This window comes from Peromyscus californicus, unplaced genomic scaffold (assembly GCF_007827085.1).
Source record: "Peromyscus californicus insignis strain IS unplaced genomic scaffold, ASM782708v3 Scaffold_11__1_contigs__length_118956290, whole genome shotgun sequence".
NCBI lineage: Eukaryota > Metazoa > Chordata > Mammalia > Rodentia > Cricetidae > Peromyscus > Peromyscus californicus.
Genome location: NW_026294402.1, coordinates 61,333,188 through 61,352,270, shown reverse-complemented (window position 1 = coordinate 61,352,270; position 19,083 = coordinate 61,333,188). Strand labels below are relative to the sequence as shown.

General features: G+C 41.1%; 2 protein-coding genes across 2 annotated transcripts in view; both read right to left on the bottom strand.

Annotated features, from left to right (window-relative positions):
* Herc1 (HECT and RLD domain containing E3 ubiquitin protein ligase family member 1) overlaps positions 1-19,083 on the bottom strand; it is a 163,984-nt gene that overhangs the window by 15,041 nt on the left and 129,860 nt on the right. Inside the window, 14 exon segments of the mRNA XM_052712869.1 lie at positions 206-375; positions 2,343-2,445; positions 3,550-3,672; positions 4,698-4,853; positions 5,521-5,702; positions 6,757-6,895; positions 7,768-7,893; positions 8,066-8,131; positions 10,081-10,374; positions 11,135-11,308; positions 12,520-12,621; positions 13,001-13,147; positions 17,861-17,966; positions 18,365-18,564. Coding sequence (XP_052568829.1) covers positions 206-375; positions 2,343-2,445; positions 3,550-3,672; positions 4,698-4,853; positions 5,521-5,702; positions 6,757-6,895; positions 7,768-7,893; positions 8,066-8,131; positions 10,081-10,374; positions 11,135-11,308; positions 12,520-12,621; positions 13,001-13,147; positions 17,861-17,966; positions 18,365-18,564 — 2,088 coding nt within the window.
* Positions 13,191-17,643, bottom strand: LOC128102303 (zinc finger protein 57-like). The gene is given in 3 exon segments (XM_052725938.1): positions 13,191-14,610; positions 14,828-14,994; positions 17,588-17,643. Coding segments are annotated over 3 exon segments (1,242 nt in total). The 3' UTR covers positions 13,191-13,591.

The window sequence follows — 19,083 nt, the reverse complement described above, 5'->3', positions numbered from 1 at the left end:
ACCAAGCCCATAAACCTGCAGACTCTTCATATTCTCTTCATTTCTATTCCTGCATTTACTTCTGTGACTACTGGGGATGGCAAGACTTCCTGCACAAGCAAAGGATTCTCTGGACACAATTATTATAAACTATAAAGGTATTCTTGCAAATAAGCAACAGTGTCAGACTTCTAAGGCACAAAAGAGTAGCAAACTTGGCATTTACCTGCCCTTCTGAATTGCTCCCCCAGGCATAAACGTCTCCAGTTGAGGCCAAAGCAAGTGTGTGTTCAGCTCCTACTGCCACGTCTTCAATGACCACTCCAGCTAGGACAGGGATTTGCTGGGGTCGATTGTGATTACGGGCACGCCCCTCAGGTAAGCCTATCAAGCGGTCTGAAAGATAGCAAGAGGAAGTTTATGATGGTACCCTGAAGTCTGCATTTTTTAACAGGTCATTAACTCTTTGTGTTAGAATGTAAATGATGTATATTACTCATTGGAGCAAAACATGCTATGCCAGCAAAATATACCACTTTAAGTAAAAAGGTTGAGGTATTCCTGTATGAAATGTTAGTCTTTTTATTTATAAAGAAAATTAAAACTACAGTCAGTATTTCAAGCCAAGAGACTTTTCAATACTCTGATATTAAAAGGACTGGCACATGTTCAACAAGGCCTTCCAGTTTCTTGTGTTCTTAAAAAAGATGCCATTAGACGAGTTTTAGCCTCAAATTTCTACCCCCCAACCCCTGCTGCTCACCATCCCGTAGGCCCATTAGGATGGCATCTGCCATCCGACTTCCGCTCACACAGCTGCCCTAAAACTGTCCCTCTAAACCCTAAGTTGGCTCCTGCCTGCTTGCGGCAGTGGTCTCTCAGACTCTGGCCCATGGGAATGACACATAACTATCTGATATTATGGCCTGAGTTCCCCTGTTTCCCAGAGACTCTTCACCATACTCACCAATTTGCTATTCAAAACCAACTGCCCCAACATTCCCTAGAATTCTACTCTAGACTTCACTCTACACCTCCTCCCGGGCTTCTTAAATCCTATGACTAAAGTTGTACCTACTACCCTATGTAATCAATGTCCTAACCTAGATCTGTATATCCAATCTCTCTGGAGTTCCAGATACAAATTCCCAATAGCCTGTTGGATATCTTCACACATATATCTAGAAGAGAACGTCCCATATGGCGGTTATGATTTGAATATAAAGTGGTCCCAAAGGTTGATGTGTGCTGAAGCGCTGGTCTCATACCAATAGTGCTATTGAGAGGATGCTAACTTCATCAATGATTCTTCCATAGCTGAATGATTACCAAGAGGTGGGACCTGGTTTGGAAGAAGTGGTAATAGGAGGCATATCTTTCTTCTTCTTTTAACATTTATTTATTCAAGTAAAATATTTATTTTTATTTTATGTATATGTGTGAGTGCCTGCATGCATGCCTAGTGCCCATGGAGACTAGAGGGTGTTGAATCCCCTGGACTTAGAGTTAAGATGCTTGTGACCCAATGATGTGCTGCATCCTTGGAACCAAAGTCAGGCCTTTTACAACAGCAGCAAGCACTATGAGCTGTTGAGCCATCTTTTCAGCCCCTTATCTGCTGCTGCTGCTGCGTCTCTCTTCCTCCTCCTCCTCCTGTGTGCACACACACATGCCATACTATGTATGTAAAGGTCAGAGGACAATTATTTCTCTTTTTCAGCAAAAAGAGAAATGCCTTTACACATGCAGCTAGCTATCTTGCCAGCCTGGAGGAATGTGTTTGAAAGATGTATCTTGCCCCCCCAGCTCTTTCCCCCTCCTCTCTCTCTCTGCCTCATACTACCTTGAGGTGAACAGCTTTGTTCCACCATTCTCTTTTCCCAAGAGAACCACAGAACTACAGACAGAAACTCTGAAACCAGGAAACAGAACCATCTTTCTGTTTGTGATGATGTACCATCCTGATGACACAGTGAGCTAACACAAGGACTAAGTTAAGTTCCTTCCCCAAGAGAGCTCGAGCCTTACAGAGGACTCAGTGTTCTCCCAAGACTAGAAACAGTCCTGGTTTACTTCTCCCTCTCTCCCCATCCTCACACACCGTCAGTCTCTCTAGACTGACAGCAGCAGAAAGGAGGAGGGAGAGCTCTCGGCGGGGATTCCTCTAGCCAGAGTGAAGGCTCTCACATGAGCTTCAATGGAGGGAGTTTGTCCTTGAAACAAAATTCATCAAATAGGAGCAGAAAGTACCAAAAGAACAAGGGTCACATGGTAAATACCACCCAGAACACTACAAACCTAGAAGGCAAATGTTTCTGTAACATACATGTATAGAAGACAACGTAGGCTAGAAGATACCTTACCTTGACCAAAAGTATACACATGACCATCCTTGGTCAAAGCCACAGAGAACTGAGTTCCACAAGCAACCTTTTTAATTCCAATTCCGCAAAGGATATCAACTTTCTGTGAAATAAAAATATAAGGCATGTGCTCAGAAGGAAGAACAAAACAAAACAAAAACTCATGGGTTTTCCTACTGGCATTTATAACATCAAGTAGTGTCTCCAATAAAAAGGCCAATTGTCATTGATTTGTTTTACCTGAGTCATATTCCTAAAGATTATTTTCTGCTACTGCTCTAGGTGATAACTGAGTGTGTGGGAGAAAGTGTGCAGAAGTTGGGAAGTATGGCTACCATTCTCAGGGACTCATGTAAAGTTGAAGCATTCCACTGAGGAACAGAAACCAAAGAAAACCACGACCTTTTAAAGAACACTGCAAGATCCTGAGAGACCACACACAGCTACCTGTCAGTTTGCTTTCTTTTTACTTTTCCCAGATGATAAAAGCTGCCTCTACAGTCCCCAGAAAGGAAGTTTTCTGCTTCTCTGCATCCCTATTTGAACATTCTTCAAAGCAACTATTAACATGTCACAGGCTATATATGATAGCAAACTGAACTTGAAAACAAAGTTGGAAATCATGTCATGATGCTTTATTAAATATGTAAGGAAAGCCCACATAACAAAGCTGCACAGGTCTGCAGAACCAAGAAACCTAATGAGAATAACTGTTCCTAGTTTATTTTCTATGCACTCATTTCTTGTGTGTGTGTGTGTGTGTGTGTGTGTGTGTGTGTGTGTGTGTGTATATACACATACATACATACATATATGTTTTTTTTGAAAGATGCACAATTCAATGGTAAAAAGCTGATACAGTAGCTGCAGGCAGAGCTGTAAAATTTGCCCATGGACCTCTCCCTAAGGACCCTGGCAGTCTGGTTTCCCCTTTATATGGGACAGAGTCACTCAGCACTCAGCCTGTCTGCAGAGACAGAGGCTTATCCTTGCAGAATGTTTACATCCATTCTACTTTAGTAATGGCTTATTTAAAAGCCAAGATCTAGAATGTTGGACATTTGAGAATAAGCAACTGAAGGCCTTAAACACTCATTACAAATTACAAAATCTTCAAGCTAAAGCACTTCCAATTTAAAAGAGGTGCTGATAAAAGTGAAATCTAGTTACTATTGTATTCAAACTGAGGTTCAAGGCAGTAACTGACCTGAGGGGAGGATTTTGCAGTGGAATTTCCTAAGCCCAGTTTTCCATAGTCTCCATCTCCAAATGCCCACACCATGGAGCCATCGGCTGACACTGCCAAGGTGTGGTTCAGCCCACAGGCCACCTGGAGAAACAGCAGAGTATTCAGTGAGCAGATCATCTCGCCTGAACACAAACTCTGCTTCCAGAACTTTTTCTTCTTGACTGAAAATTTCATATGTTGTTTTCCAAGATTCTTACTAGTTTTGGTAACTGATCCAAATGTTAAGCCAAACACATTAACTAGAATTCCCAAGATACTTAAAGAATGCTTTTCTTCAAAGTAAAATCCTTCAATCATCTGTAGCTAACTAAGAACATAAAAGTACAAAAGGCAGGGGAAAAGTACATATAACCGAGCAGTGGCGCACGCCTTTAATTCCAGCACTTGGGAGGCAAAGGCAGGTGGATTTCTGTGAGTTTGAGGACAGCCTGGGCTACAGAGTGAGTTCCAGGACAGCCAGGACTGTTACACAGAGAAACCCTGTCTCAAAAACAAAAAAAAGGTACATGTAACTCAGAAATATTCCCTGACTCCAGAGGCTGTCTCAGCAATGACAAAGGAAAAGTCAAGACATCTGACCCACGATCAAGAGACACTTGCAATGTGTTTATGCACAGAGGGAAAAATTCAGCCATCCAACTCAATGCTGCCACACAGGAGCAGCAACCAAGCTGCACTGTGTAAAGGCAGTTTTGTTGTTGTTGCTGCTGCTGCTGCTGCTGTTGTTTGCTTGTTTGTTTGAGATGAGTTATAACACATAGCCTCAGTTTTGCTTGAACTCTTCATCCTGTTTTGGCCTTTCAAATGCTAGCATCACAGGTGTGTGTCACCACACCCAGCTTTTTAAAAGACTTTATAGCGAGTTGTAGTAGTACTTTATGGGCAGCGTTTTTTAAGCAGTCACATCCAAAAATTAGGAGCCAAAAACTGTGAATTTTTCACATTGAGAAAAAAATCATAAAAAAATTACAAAATATGTCACACAAAATGTATAGACCTTAAATGCACCTAGGGATTCTGGTCTTTCTGGTAGAAAATATCTAAGTGCAAACAGAAGAGGTAAGACAATTACTATCACTAGAGCATTGTATTGACTTAGGCCATGCCTGTCCAATCTGATATCCCTCCAGCGCAGTCACTCTCTCTGGAAGTTTTTTGTTAGAGGTGTTTCCAAGACCCAGACGACCATAGTCACCATTCCCAAAGGTGAAGAGTTTGCCATCTGATGTTACTACTGCTGAATGCTTGAAGCCACAAGACATCTAGGACAGAACCAAGGAGGAAAAGGTTTGTAAGAAGAGAGTCTAGGAAAGAAGCCGGTCAGTTTCAGTTATGAATGCAGCAGTACATTTGGCCTACAAGTGAAGATCAGGCAGTCTACCTGCCTACACAGCCCTTCTGGTCTGCCTTGGCAGGTTCAGGAAAACCAAGCAGTCCCTGGAATAACTGTCAATACTTGTGGCTGTGTACACTGACCTAGTCTAACGGAGATAACGAGTGGAAAAGTTTATAGTAAACCCCGGGGTGCTAAGTCATTTTTCAACATTATCTTATATCACCAGCTGATATAAGATGACAGACATGCGCATCCCTTTTGCAACAAAAAGGATGGGGTTAAATAAGGCTCCCCTCTACCTACCAAGAACTGTAAGGTAGGACCTAATCCTGTGGTGTGTTTTCCAAGACTCTTGCAGCATTGTATCCTGGACCAAGTCAGATGGCTTGGAAAAGTTAAGTACATTCTAACATTAAAATCTATTTAATTCCTGAAAAGCTCAATAATGAGCCTGCATAACCAAAAACAGTGGATCTCTTATACCTCTCACAGAATCTGTTTTTATACTTATTTCTCCTAGCTAAATTTCAGAATGCTATTTTAATAACTCCGTCTCTACATTCAAAGGCAAACGTATCCACGCCAGGCCTGACCTGTACCACTTCTTCTCCTTGTAAGGCCTCGATCTGCCTTGGCCGCCGTTGCCTGTCACTGTTCCCATGGCCAAGTTTGCCGTAGTCTCCATCTCCCCAGCTAAAGACTTCACCACTTTCTGTCAGGGCCATTGAGTGCCCATCAGAGCCACAGGAAGTCACCAGCTGAGTCACCACAAAGCCTAGAAGATAACAGAAACACAAGAGGTGTGAAATGGTAAAACATTATTCTTGCAGCTGCTATAGAATGCCCTAAGATTTGAAAAGCCCCCAAATGGTACTGTGGAATAACAAACTTTTTAAATCTTTAAATCAAATTTACAGACACAACCTGGCAAAATTGGGAGCAGTCACGCAAACTGATGAAGATGAGGGAGGATAAGAACAGCTGTTACAGCCACTAAGGGTGATGGTATTCTAGCCACTCCTATAAACACTTTCAAAGGATTGTCTCATTTCTCCCTTCACACAGATCTAGGGGGCAGACACCAACATGCCCATTTTCTATAGTTGCAAAGTAGTGTAGTGGTTCTGTAGAGCCAGGGACTAGAAAGAACGGGTAGGAACCCAGCCTGTGTTCCTATCTACACTGCAGCACTCTACTATCCAGGTCTGCAGGAAGTTCCTGTGAACTCACTGGTATGTCTTAAGTAGAAGCATTTCCTTAGATTCCTCTGTGTACTCCATGGAACAGACAAGCTCACCCTACAGCCTGTGGGCCAAATACATCCTAAGATGGCTATGGATAAAGCCTAACACATTTGCAGATGACATCATGTCACATGTTCAAAGGTTGGATATCCCTTATTGTAAGCTTTGGGATCCATGAGACCCTGTAGCTGTTTCTCTTGAGGCATTCTTTCTCAAGTCACACAGAGCTTTGCCAGAAATGCCCTTTAAACTCTCTAGCACAGCTGGAGATCTTCATGTGGACTGGTTTTTATGTTAATGAAACACACACATGACTCCCTAGTTAGAGTTTAACAATTTTAAAGAATTTGTTTGCAATTTTAAAACAATTCATTTTCCCTGGGTCTCAAATACATACATGTTGCTGGATTCTAGCACTCCTACTTGTGAAACAGCTTTAGATGTGGAAATTTAGGCTGTATGCATTCCCTAACTAGAATCCAAACATAAGCAAACCCCATGGGTTCACCAAGTTGACAAGAGTTCCAGTAGATGCACATAGTCAGGTCACGGTTTCTAACCACATTAAAGTCAAGGCAGCCTCACCTTGCAGGGCTGAGACAACAGTCAGTACATGAAGGTCGTCTGAATTTCCTTGCCCTAATCTGCCATAGCTTCCTTCCCCACAAGCCAACACTGTGCCATTGGCCTGGATGACAAAGGTACAGTTCTGACCACATATAACCTAGTATAAAACACAGGATAAAATATCTTTATTTGGGTCGAATATGATCAAGATATACAGTGTACATGCATGAAATTATCTAAGAATAAACCTTACCTCCCCATTACCCTCACTGTTAATCTCTAGCTTCAGACATTTTAGGTGATCCATGTACCCGAGGATATCTCTACCAGTTCTTTTCTCCTTTGCACCAAAACTGGCTTACCTGTGGTTTCCCTAAAACCTTTGATTATTATAATTCTGATAACAATCAAGGCACATATGAGGCCCACCTGAGATAATTTATGAGATTTCAGCTAACTAAACTAAACTATGTTGCACAGCTAAACAACATAGGTAAGAGAAGAAAGAGGAAAGGTGATAGAGAACTACTGAAGCCTGGTGTAGAGAGAGGCAGAAATTGGAGAGGACTAAAACAGGGAAGAACCGTGAATTCTACGGCAGCGTAGGTAGGAGAGCTGAAGTGAAATGAACGGCCTCAAGGACAGTTTGGGAACATAGTACCCTGACTAGTACATGGAGAGAGGAATATCAATAAAGTCTGGCTAAAGGTTCTAGGGAGTTCAAGGTTCCCAAAGAGAACACTGATTAAGACTAGCTCAGCTTCCACAAATATACACTGCACTGGCCTAATACATTGTGATATTAATTAACTATACTTGGAGGCAAGAACAATTTAGAAACTTCTTAATAAAATGTCTTGAGTACAATAAAACCTTGGCAAGTTTTCATTTGGAGGCCACAGATAAAACGAGGTTCTTTAATGATTCACCACAATGGACTATGAAACTGACAAGCTTCAACCCAAAGTAAGTTCCAGACAGCAATTGGCATTCCCACATTTCTTCCCTAGTCTTTACTCTGCTAGTTACCTGTTGGGCTTGTGAGAATGAAGGAGCAGTGGCTGGTACCATTACATTTCTTCCAGCTTCGGCCAGCTGTCCATGCCTGCCAGCACCCCATAAGTAGACATCACATTTACCTCCCAGGTGCCAGTCCTAGAAAACCCACAGGCACCTAAAGTTAGGATCATCCAGTTGCTCAAACAAATACATACTGAGCACAAGCATGTGCCAACCACTACAGGAAACAGAAGGACACAGAAACATGTGCACTTACAATCAAAAGACTGACTGAAACCCACCACACAGTAATCTTATCTTTACTGACCTCAGGCCTGGAAGTTGCCCAAGACATAATTTGTTCATCCAAGCCATTGATCCACTTGCTGTTATCCTGCAAGACAGAGCACACATCACAAGCAGCGATGCCGCGTCAGGATTTAATCTGCTCCTGACTACAGATGAAGCTTCCTTTCATCAATCAAGTAGGACAGTAGGACAAGTCAAGAAGAGGTGCTCTCATTCTGTTTTTAAGAAAACAGGGTCCTGCTATGTTGCTCAGGTCAGCTGGCTTCAAACTCTTGGTCTCAAAATTCTCTTGCTTCTTCCTCCTAAGAAATTGGGGCTATAGGCATATGCCACCCCATCCGGCAACTCCAATGTCACAGTAGTTTCAAACTTGCACTTTGCCTTCTCATATTCACTTTTATTATACATGTTTTCACTATCACTGTAGCCTTGATTCAATGCTAACCATTTGTGGTTGGAGAGGTGGCTCAGGGGTTAAGAGTACTGGCTGCTCTTCCAGAGGACCTGGGTTCAGTTCCTAGTACCCATATGGCAGCTCACAACTGTGGTAATATATTGTGTACCCTAATAAAATGTCTGAAGATCAGAGAACAGAACAAGCCACTAGATTAAACATAGAGGACAAACAGTGGTGGCACACATCTTTAATTCTAGCATTTGGGAGGCAGAGATCCATCTGGATCTCTGTGAGTTCAAAGCCACCCTGGCCTACAGGAGATTGACTCAGTCTAGGAGAGAAACAGAGCCCGGCAGTGGTGGTACACACCTTTAAGCACAGTAGTTGGGAAGCACACACTTTTTTAATGGCTGGACAGAGAAAGGTATATAAGGCATGAAGAGGCAGGAACTAGAAGCTTTTTGGCTCAGGAACCCCTTTCTGCTAGAGGCCTATCGGCTGAGGCTTTTTTAAGCTGAGGAGTTGGTAAGGTAAGAGGTGGCTGTGACTTGTTCCTTTGTCTCTCTGATCTTTCAGCATTTACCCCAATATCTGGTCCCGGGGTGTTTTGGGGTTTTTTTTTTTTTGTTTTTTTTTAATTAAAAAACCATTTTAACAATTTGTGTTACACACAACTGTCTGGAACTCCAATTGCAGGGGACCCGATATCCATGGCAAAACACGAATACACGTAAAATAAAATAAAATAAAATAAAAAAGATCTGTTTAAGAAAAAGAAAAAAAAAGGTGCTCATGTTTACTGAGCACCTATGAGAGCAAAGCCATGAACAAAACCTACTGCCTCCCTAGATTCTTTGTCTGGTTTAGTGGGTAAGTCTCGTCATTGTTTTGGGTTATAGTTTCCATATCTATAAGATGATGTTAGGGCCAAATGGTGTTCACAAACACCTGTTATACTCTGTTCTATTCTATTCTATTTCACTCCTCTCTAGTCTATGATCTGTATGTATGTGGTGCTGGTGCTGGGGACTGAACTCAGGGCCCTGTACATGTCAGGCAGGTGCACTGAGTATAATATCCACAACAGTATGGAAGACATTTCTTGATTAAAAAATGATATATTCAGATAATTTTCCTCAATTCAGTTATTTGTTGTTGTATTTACATTTTTATGTTCAAATATTTGCATACATAAACCTTAATTAAGGTTAAGTCAGGTGCTGGCTTGCACCTCCTATATTGGCATTTTACCTTTATCACCATTTCTAACGGCTAGACACTATCAAATACAGTCAAAAAGAAAGAACACTGAACACTCTTCTGTATTCTCACTTGCATGTTTAAAGTGTTGAGTAAATCAGAATCTCTATGTGGCATAAATTTCAGAGTGACCAGAAGAAAACTAAAAATGTGTACGATTAAGGCACTTGACAGAAAAGTATGGAACTATATAAGGAGTCAGCAGATTCAGAAGGGCTCTGTTACCAGAGACTTGAATAGGTATCCAACAGAAAAGTATATTCCATTTAACATAAGGGCATGTCACTAGCTAGTCAAGCCAGTAAAGTAACTGTGGCATACCAAGCAGCCATGGTGCAATCTCCACTACAAATAACAGCAGCTCATGCCTCACTTACCATGAGGAGTACTAGTTCATCCTCGGGAACAGGTTCTAGATCTGGAACAGTAAATGACTCTGGAAACTGTGCTCCGTTGGTCAGGGCTTCTGCAGCCTTGATTGTGGTTGAGAAGCATTCTAACCAGGCCCACTCATTAGGATTCCAGGATGCAGGGTCAGGGAGGCAGTTCTGATGGTGTGGTGGCACTGGAGGGCTACACAACAGCTGATCCAGATGAAGCCCCACAGCAAGGGAGGCCAGACATTGCATGTAGGGGCTGTGAACAAGCTGGTCGCCACAAACCACATGAGGCTAAGAAAAAAACAAAAAACAAAAAGAATGACATGTTAAGGAGCCTATGTCAGATATTCTGAGTAAACTTATGTTATGAAAGCTTATAGAGCTAATAAAGAGAATTCTACACATTCTTCACTCAATTTTCTCTAATATGTATAAAATAACTTACATAATCATACAACATTCATCAAAACTAAGAAACTTATGCTGGCACAATATTAGCCAAACGAGAACTTCATTTGGTTTTGCCACTCATATCCCTTTGTGTGTGTGTGTGTGTGTGTGTGTGTGTGTGTGTGTGTGTGTGTGTGTGTTTTCCTGATTATAAACAAGATATATAACACCTAAATCACAAAGACCTGGTTCTTCTCACATTTCTTTCATTACCAAGAAAACCTTGGTAGTCATCAAAGACAAATTCTCTTTTATGGCAGTCTTTAATCATGACAGAGCAAATCTATCACAGAGACCATGAAAATTAAATCCAGGCAGATTCTTCAGTGAAATTAACTGAGTATGGAGTGAACAAATCATCTGAAAAAGAATGTATTAACACTACAAATCTGAGGGTTATAGTTTCATTTTACTCAGGTGAAAATAAACAAAGAATGGGCTTAAGATTACTGAACAACTGCGTAGGTACAAGTGACTTCATTTCTGTCCCAATAAGCTGCAATTATTTCCCTCAAATGTCCTGTCCCTGTGGGAGGGATGAGTGGGGTGGAATCCAAATTCCAGAATACCAAGTACTACGGGAATTAGGGTGATGAGTTACCTTTTCATAAGCATATTGCTCTTGAAGCATCATGGGTAGCCGCTCCAGAAATGCTCTCATGCAGGGAGCCATGTTTAATCCCAGAACACCCTGTTGTTTCAGGGCTGTCCTACAGGTTGCTAAAACATGATTGGCAGAAGCCCATTCTGCTGTACAGTTCACAACCAAAACATCCTGGTAGAAAAATAAATTATGCCATATGATTCATTTGTTTAAATAAAAGATTAAAACATCATGCCATCATCAATCAACCTGAAAAATTCTCTCCAGTAATTGGATTAAATACTTTTCCTTTTTATGTATAAAAAAGTCTATGAAACTTTAAAACATCCTAATTTTAAGTAAAACAAGTGAATAAAACAAAACAAAAAACCACCTTAACAAATTTTCCTTAAAAACAATGTCAATTATCTGCTAGTTCACAGGACTTGTGAGACTAGGCATTCAGTACACTTCACAAATCTGACATGACTACAGGGACAATAGAAATAAAAATAGTTGTTTCCTCAGGAACACAATGCAAAAGCCCCAGAACTGCCCTATTCTATGCAGTAGACTCCATGGTTGTTTGTACTGCTTAGGGTGCTACGTACTATATTGCTAATCTTAAAAACATCCTAGGTTTGGTTAGCTTTTATTTTTATTTTTAGTAGGACCATTCACATAGGATTATAGCTTCTTTTAACACTATTTAAGCACATAAAATGTAAATCAAACAGCACACTGGTTTTAATCTTTGAGAGTATGAAGACCGCTATAGGGGTAATACCATACATCAGAACGTTTTCACAGCAGGTGGCTAGCACTTTTACTAGACTCTTAAATTTCAAAGCCATGATATATTTTGGATACTTAAATGTTTCTGAGATTTTTTTGCCCACAGAATATTCTTTTGAGATATTTAGTGCTGTCAAAATTCATGTGAGAAAATCAGAATCTACTTATGTCTTCCAATGGAACAAATTAAAAAAAAAAATCAAATCAAGCATTTTCGGCAAAGTCCAGGTACATCAGAAAGAAACTAGGATAAGAAATGAGCATCCTCAGGTTCTAACTCCTTTCTTTTTTTTTTTTTTTTGTTTTGTTTTTCGAGACAGGGTTTCTCTGTGTAGCTTTGTGCCTCTCCTGGAACTCACTTGGTAGCCCAGGCTGGCCTCGAACTCACAGAGATCCGCCTGGCTCTGCCTCCCGAGTGCTGGGATTAAAGGCGTGCGCCACCACCGCCTGGCTCTAACTCCTTTCTACTACTCAGTAGTTGCATTCTCTTGGGCAAGCAATAATCTTTCAGGTAGCAGTTGTCCCTCTGTGCAGTGAGGGGCTTAGACTGTAACTTCTAACACTTCTCTAGGCTAATACTCAGTGACTTGTTGTGACTGGAAGGTTACCTTTGATCTATTTGAACAGGCAGCTACCCCAACTTCTGGAATCCATACTGTGGTCTGAATAGCTCCAGAGCCTATCACAACAGTTTGTAAGACAGAGCCATCCTAAAATGAGATATATTTATCAGTGCTCATTTCCTGACTTTAAGCATTGTTGATACAACATCTATTATTTTATATTCACAAAATATACATTAAAAAATTATAACTGAGCTGAATTCAACAACATTGACTTTTAACCTACTTTTCACTTTATACCCACTTTTCATTTTAAAAATACTTATCAGTAAGAAAAACCAAAGGACAGAATATTGGTTCTATAGATGATTCATCTATCTTATAGAAAGAGTCATCTCTACAGGAGCTTCTTCATTACCTAAGACACTGTTACATGAAATATTCTTAAGATGAGTTAATTTTAATTATATATGATCCAAGATAATATAAAATGTTTCTTAACATTAAAAAAAAAAAGTGTTCTTACCCTTAAAGACCAAATGTTCATAAGCCCTCCAAGTCCACCAGACACCAAGGCCAACCCATCAGAACTGAAGGCCACAGTCCGAACAGGAGTGATGTGTCCCCGCAGCTGATAAACACACTTGGTTCCTGCTGATTTCCTATAGCCATCCTACAATTAATTGTTTTGAATATATATTAGTTTAAAAATAATGTACAGGTTCAAGATTCTGAGACTGGAAAGTTTACATTTCAGTAGTAGGAAACTGGGGATTGAGTTTCCTTTCTTTCTCCCATAGTTACTTAACTTGATGAGCAACAATAAAGCAGCAACCTAGTTTTGTTTCTATATATTTTTTTTTTTAGTTTTAAAAATTATATTTATTTTGTGGGGGTGGGGAGAGATGTGAGGGGTGGGACATGTGTGAGGTCAGGAATAGGTTCTTTCCTTCTGTCACAATGGTCTCAGGGCTCAAATTCAGGAGGTCAGACTGAGTAGCAAGCTCCTTTGGCCACTAAGCCATCTCACCAGCCCCAAACAGGTCTTTTATTTATGCTTCAGGATTCTCACTGCATGCTTATTTCATCTTGTCTTCCTGGATTGGATTTCATTTTTTCATTCATCCTCCTCCGAGGACTCCTCTACTGTTGAAGTATTTCCCAGACACAAGGGTTCATAAAGAAAGCCAAGCAAATGACCCAGGATTGCCCAGCACTTAATGGGTCAGCACAAGTGATCCAGCAGGCTTTCCTTTCCCCTAAAGCAGATATCACAGATGGGGCAACAGTAGATATTTTGCTTCCTGTGGGTGTTCCGGTGGGAGCCTATCATCACAGACGACTGGGAGGACTCCTTGCAACTTAAGTATTGGTTGGGCTGATTTTTGAAGTGGAACTTGAGGTGGGTTAAGAAATAGGTCTTCCTGGTTAAACGTACTGAACAATAGGGGCAGCGGATCTTTCTTCTAGAGCATCTCACTGGAATAGGGTTGGATCTGACATCCAAGGATGAGGCTCTGCTGTTCCTTGTCTTAGTCCTGGCCACTGGTCCCTGGATCACTTTTGAGTGCCTGAGGATGGGAGCCTGGGATCTAGGTGATGTACGTGGAGCCTTCACCTTACGCTCCTGGCTGCTAGCCACTGGCTTCCTGTTTTGGTGTACCTTCATGTGGCGTTTGACCTCAGACTGATCCCGGAAGCGTTTTCCACACACAGAGCATGAACTGGGCCTATAACCTAAATGAGTACGTCGGTGACGGCTCAGTCCAGAGGCATCACGGTAATTCTTGTCACAGAGCTCACAAGCGAAAGGTCTCCCTCTACGATTCTGGGGCTTGGAGCCGAGGGCTTTGTGGCCAGTAGTCTGCTGGGCCTTCAAAGGAAACTGGTGATTAAAGACGTCGGTGTACTTTTTGTAACATTTGCCACAGGTCAGACAGAAATAGAGAGGTCCACCTTTGAATATCCCTGTGCAAGCTCGAGAGGTCTTCTCTTCATCATCTCTCTCCTCATCTTCCAGGTTTGAGCTAGGTTTTTGAGATTTTTCTCTTGCGTCCTGCTCTTTGGGGGATGGAAACCTGATCTCCTCCGTCCTTTTCCATTTTGCATGGTGTTCTGATCTACAAATGTCAGGTTCTTAAAGGTTTCTGACAACACATTCTGGTAAACAGCCTTCTGCTTCTCAGTCAGACATTCCCACTCTTCCTGGGTGAAATCCACTGCCACGTCCTCGTAAGTGATTGGTATCTGGAGTGGCTGTTTCTTAGCTCCCATTGTTTGGTAATGCCAGGCTGGTGCTGGGTGTTTGAAGGTTATTCCAGACTGCTTCTAGTCACTGCTTGTTGGTGCCCACTTCTAGAAATCACCGCGTTGCCGGGAGGGGAGGCTTCCCCCAGCTGGTGTGGGTCCCCTCGTGGCTCCACCAGGGCTCTCACAGAGGCCGCAGCCCGACAGTCCCGCGGCCGGCCTACAGTCTTCCCCAGCGCGGGTCCTCCGGGCGGCTGCCCCGGACTGCGCACTCTATATATTTTTTTAAAGATTTATTTATTTATTATGTATATAGAAGAGGGTGCCAGATCTCATTGCAGATGGTTGTGAGCCACCATGTGGGTGGCTTTTTTTTTTTTAATTAATTTATTTTATTTCATGTGCATTTGGTGTTTTGCCTGCACTGGAGTTACAGACAGTTGTGAGCTGCTATGTGGGTGCTGGGAATTGAACCCAGGTCCTCTGGAAGAACAATCAGGATTGAACCCGGGTCCTCTGGAAGAACAATCAGTGCTCTTAACCACTGAGCCATCTCTCCAGCCCATTGTTTCTATACTTTTTAAAACTAATTTTCTGTTCTTTTTTGTTTTGTTTTATTTTGCTTTTTTTTTTTTTTTTTTTTTTTTTTTTTTTTGGTTTTTCGAGACAGGGTTTCTCTGTGTAGCTTTGCGCCTCTCCTGGAACTCACTTGGTAGCCCAGGCTGGCCTCGAACTCACAGAGATCCGCCTGCCTCTGCCTCCCGAGTGCTGGGATTAAAGGCGAGCGCCACCACCGCCCGGCTTTATTTTGCTTTTTAAGATAGGGTTTCCCTCTGTAGCCCTGGCTGTCTTGGAACTCACTCTGTAGACCAGGCTGGCCTCAAACTCAGACGCAGACCTGCCTGCGTCTGCCTCCCGAGTGCTGGAATTAAAGGTGTGCACCATCCCCACCTGGCTAATTTTCTGTTCTTTAAACAAGCAGAAATAACTATATTTCAAAGTTCCAGTATCTGTGGGACAGAAAATTTTGACTTTTGCTTGTGACCAATAGCTTGACTTCATGTAATTTTTATTTTCTCACCTGGCACTTGTGAACTACATGTAATCCTTCTATATAAACAGGTTTCCCCACTGTCAGCTGATGCTTCTGTCTGTAACACTATGTTTTGGGTGATACTTCCCTTCTATCATTTAGCTGGATACTCCTTCCCTTCTCCCTGCACTTTGCTTCCTCTTTATTCTAGTTGAGGACAGTACCAGAGGCACCCATCTACCCAAAGGCCACTAAGGGGAGTTTCTTTCCTCAAAGGGTGTTTGTATCACAGACAGAAAGGAGCTGCAAACTGGTAGTTCAGAGATTCAGTTTAATCAGGCACTCAGTATTTAAAGAAACGTAAAATGGCGATATTAGTATCTTATTATTTGGAGTTTTTACTTAAAATAGTAGGGGTTTGGCTTCTATGTTAAAAATTAGATACTTGGTTAACAACAAGCTCTTAATTCTACAGAAGTGGCAATCAGCTGGGCATTTGATATCAACATTTACTAAACAGGGTCAGAGCCCACCTAGTAACTGAATGCCAAGGCTCTGAAACATTTGGAAACAGCAAAAGGTTTCTGAATATATCATGACCAAAAAATTAATACAAAACCAAACACATACGGATCCCAGGTGTCTCCCACAGTGATTGCCTTTGCATTGCATGACCCTGCTATAGGTGTGGTTCCGAGTACATGTGTCCCCCTGCACTGTGCATGCTGTCCACTGTGCAACTTGACACACCAGTGAAGGTTTCATGAAACATCCTGGTTAAAATTTGAGATTATATGCTATGAATTGTAGGGATTTTTTTTTTACATACAAAGTTTTCTGTTCTTACAGAAATGTAATCATTTAATTACAGAAAACAAAGTCTTTCTGTATTTTCCGATTACCAATCATTAGCAAGCATCAAACCAGTATATCTTTGGGTTGTACTGAATTTGAGTATTTGATTTTAAAACTTGCTGTTTAAGCCACTGACCAATTTAATTTTTCAAAAAAATCTTTTGGCTCGGGATTAGGACAGAATTTCCAACAATTTTGAAATGATTCTATTTATATACCTGCCATTCTGTACTATGCACTGATGCAAAACCGTGTTCTCAGTACTGACAATTATGAAACAAAAAACTGGTCAACTCTGAAGGACACTGGAGATGCTCTAGGTCTTTCACTATCAAACACTCAGCCAAGACTTAATTCTTTAATGTAAAAATAAACATGCACATGTATCCCATAAGTATGTAAATTTGCTTTCCTCTTTAATAAATGGTAAAATCAGATATATAGCAAAGAATTGATCTAAAATAAATTTCATTATGATTTATTATTGGTGAATGTTTGCTGTGCTCACCTACTTTATATACCCACACAGGGTTGTGTAAGAGTTTCTTAGGTGAAGAGGTTGAGAGTATAAAAAGTCTAGGAAGTCTACTCTGAGATGACGCATGCGTGCCTCCTCATTTTGTTTGTGCTTTCTCTTCTCCATAACTCCCAACTCCCAGATTCATGAGTTTATGTGACTTGTCTAGATGTCTTTATAAGTATCTAAGCTTGTAACTCTTCTTTCAGCAGGTGGGATTCTTTTTTTTTTTTTTTTTTTTTGGTTTTTTGAGACAGGGTTTCTCTGTGCAGTTTTGTGCCTTCCCTGGAACTCACTTTGTAGCCCAGGCTGGCCTCGAACTCACAGAGATCCCCCTGCCTCTGCCTCCCGAGTGCTGGGATTAAAGGCATGCGCTACCACCGCCCAGTTCAGCAGGTGGGATTCTGACATTGGTAGGAGATGCCCTGGATGGCAACTCCTACAGTGTCACCCCACTGTACCCAACTTCACTCAGGACTAGTATATCCGTAACACCCATTTTATTTATCACCAACATGATCACCACTCAATACACAGTAAACACCTCACAGCAACCAGTAATGATAGTGTTCTTGACTTATAAAAATTACATGAACTTGACAGAGCATACAAATTACAACAGTTATTATATTTCCCTGATGGCTCATGCCCTTCAGGTATAGCAGTAAATGCCTTACTGAGGAGGAGTTATTGCACTATAGTTTCAGATAAAGTCTTAAACAGCCACACATTACCTGACAATTTGATTCCTGGTCCCACCATCCTTCTGAGCTATTCATACTGATCTGTGTGGTATCTTGTGGAATACGCCAAACACACACTAAGCCATTCTGACAGCCACTTAATAAAAAAATCACAAAGGAAAACATACCAAATGAAAATCTGCTTTGTATCTTTTAGGCAATCTCTAAAAAATTTATTTGTTTGTTTGTTTTTATGTGCATTGGTGTTTTGCCTGCATGTATGTCTGTGTGAGAGTGTTAGATCTCCTGGAACTGGAGTAACAGACAGTTGTGAGCTGTCATGTGGGTGCTGGGGATTGAACCCAGGTCCTCTGGAAGAGCAAGTGCTCTTAACCACTGAGTCATCTCTCCAGCTCCCTCTTAGGTAATTTTATGGTGTTACACATTATAAAAATAGTAACAGACACTAAATCGAGATTACTGGGAAGTCATACTATTGCAAGTAACCGTCTACACTACCATAAAAATCAACACACACACAGATTTATAACATACGTGGCCATCAGTAACTGCAGCTTGGCTCCTTTCCCTGGAAGGCTGCACCAGGCGATACCATTTACAGTGGATGGATGACAGAGTGAATGCAGACAGCGCCAGCATCCTGAAACAGGCCCCCAGAGTTTCACATTTTCTTCTTTGGCACATGTCATAAGAATATGGCCTGTTGGGTCCCATTTCATACTAACAAGAGTCTCCTTAAAATGGTAGGGAAAAAAAATCAGAATAATACTCGCTTCACAATAAGTATTTTATATTATTTGTGGATGATACTTCTATAACACAATTATTTTTATATGAATCTGTTATTTCCACATAATTCCTAATCTTAATCAACTTGCCTTTTAATACAGTCTACATTATGTATCTATTACAGTCAAAGCTGAATAAATGTCAAGTTAAATAAATTATGAAAACCTGGCTCTGAAGACATACAGTACTTTTCCTTTGCATGTGTACATACTGAATCATTTTACTGACTGCTAATCATTACAATGTGAAAAAGACAGAACCAAAAACAGAAAGAAAAAAAAATCCCTCACCCCAAATTAGTGAAAATGCTTATGTGAGTCTAGGGCATGTTTTGTGTCTATATATGTCTTGACCACTGTGCTTTTCTGTTTTTCATTTTTTTATAATTTTATTTTATGCATGGGTATTTTGCCTGCATGCATGTCTGTGCTCTATGTGCATGATTGGTGCCTGTAGAGGCCAGA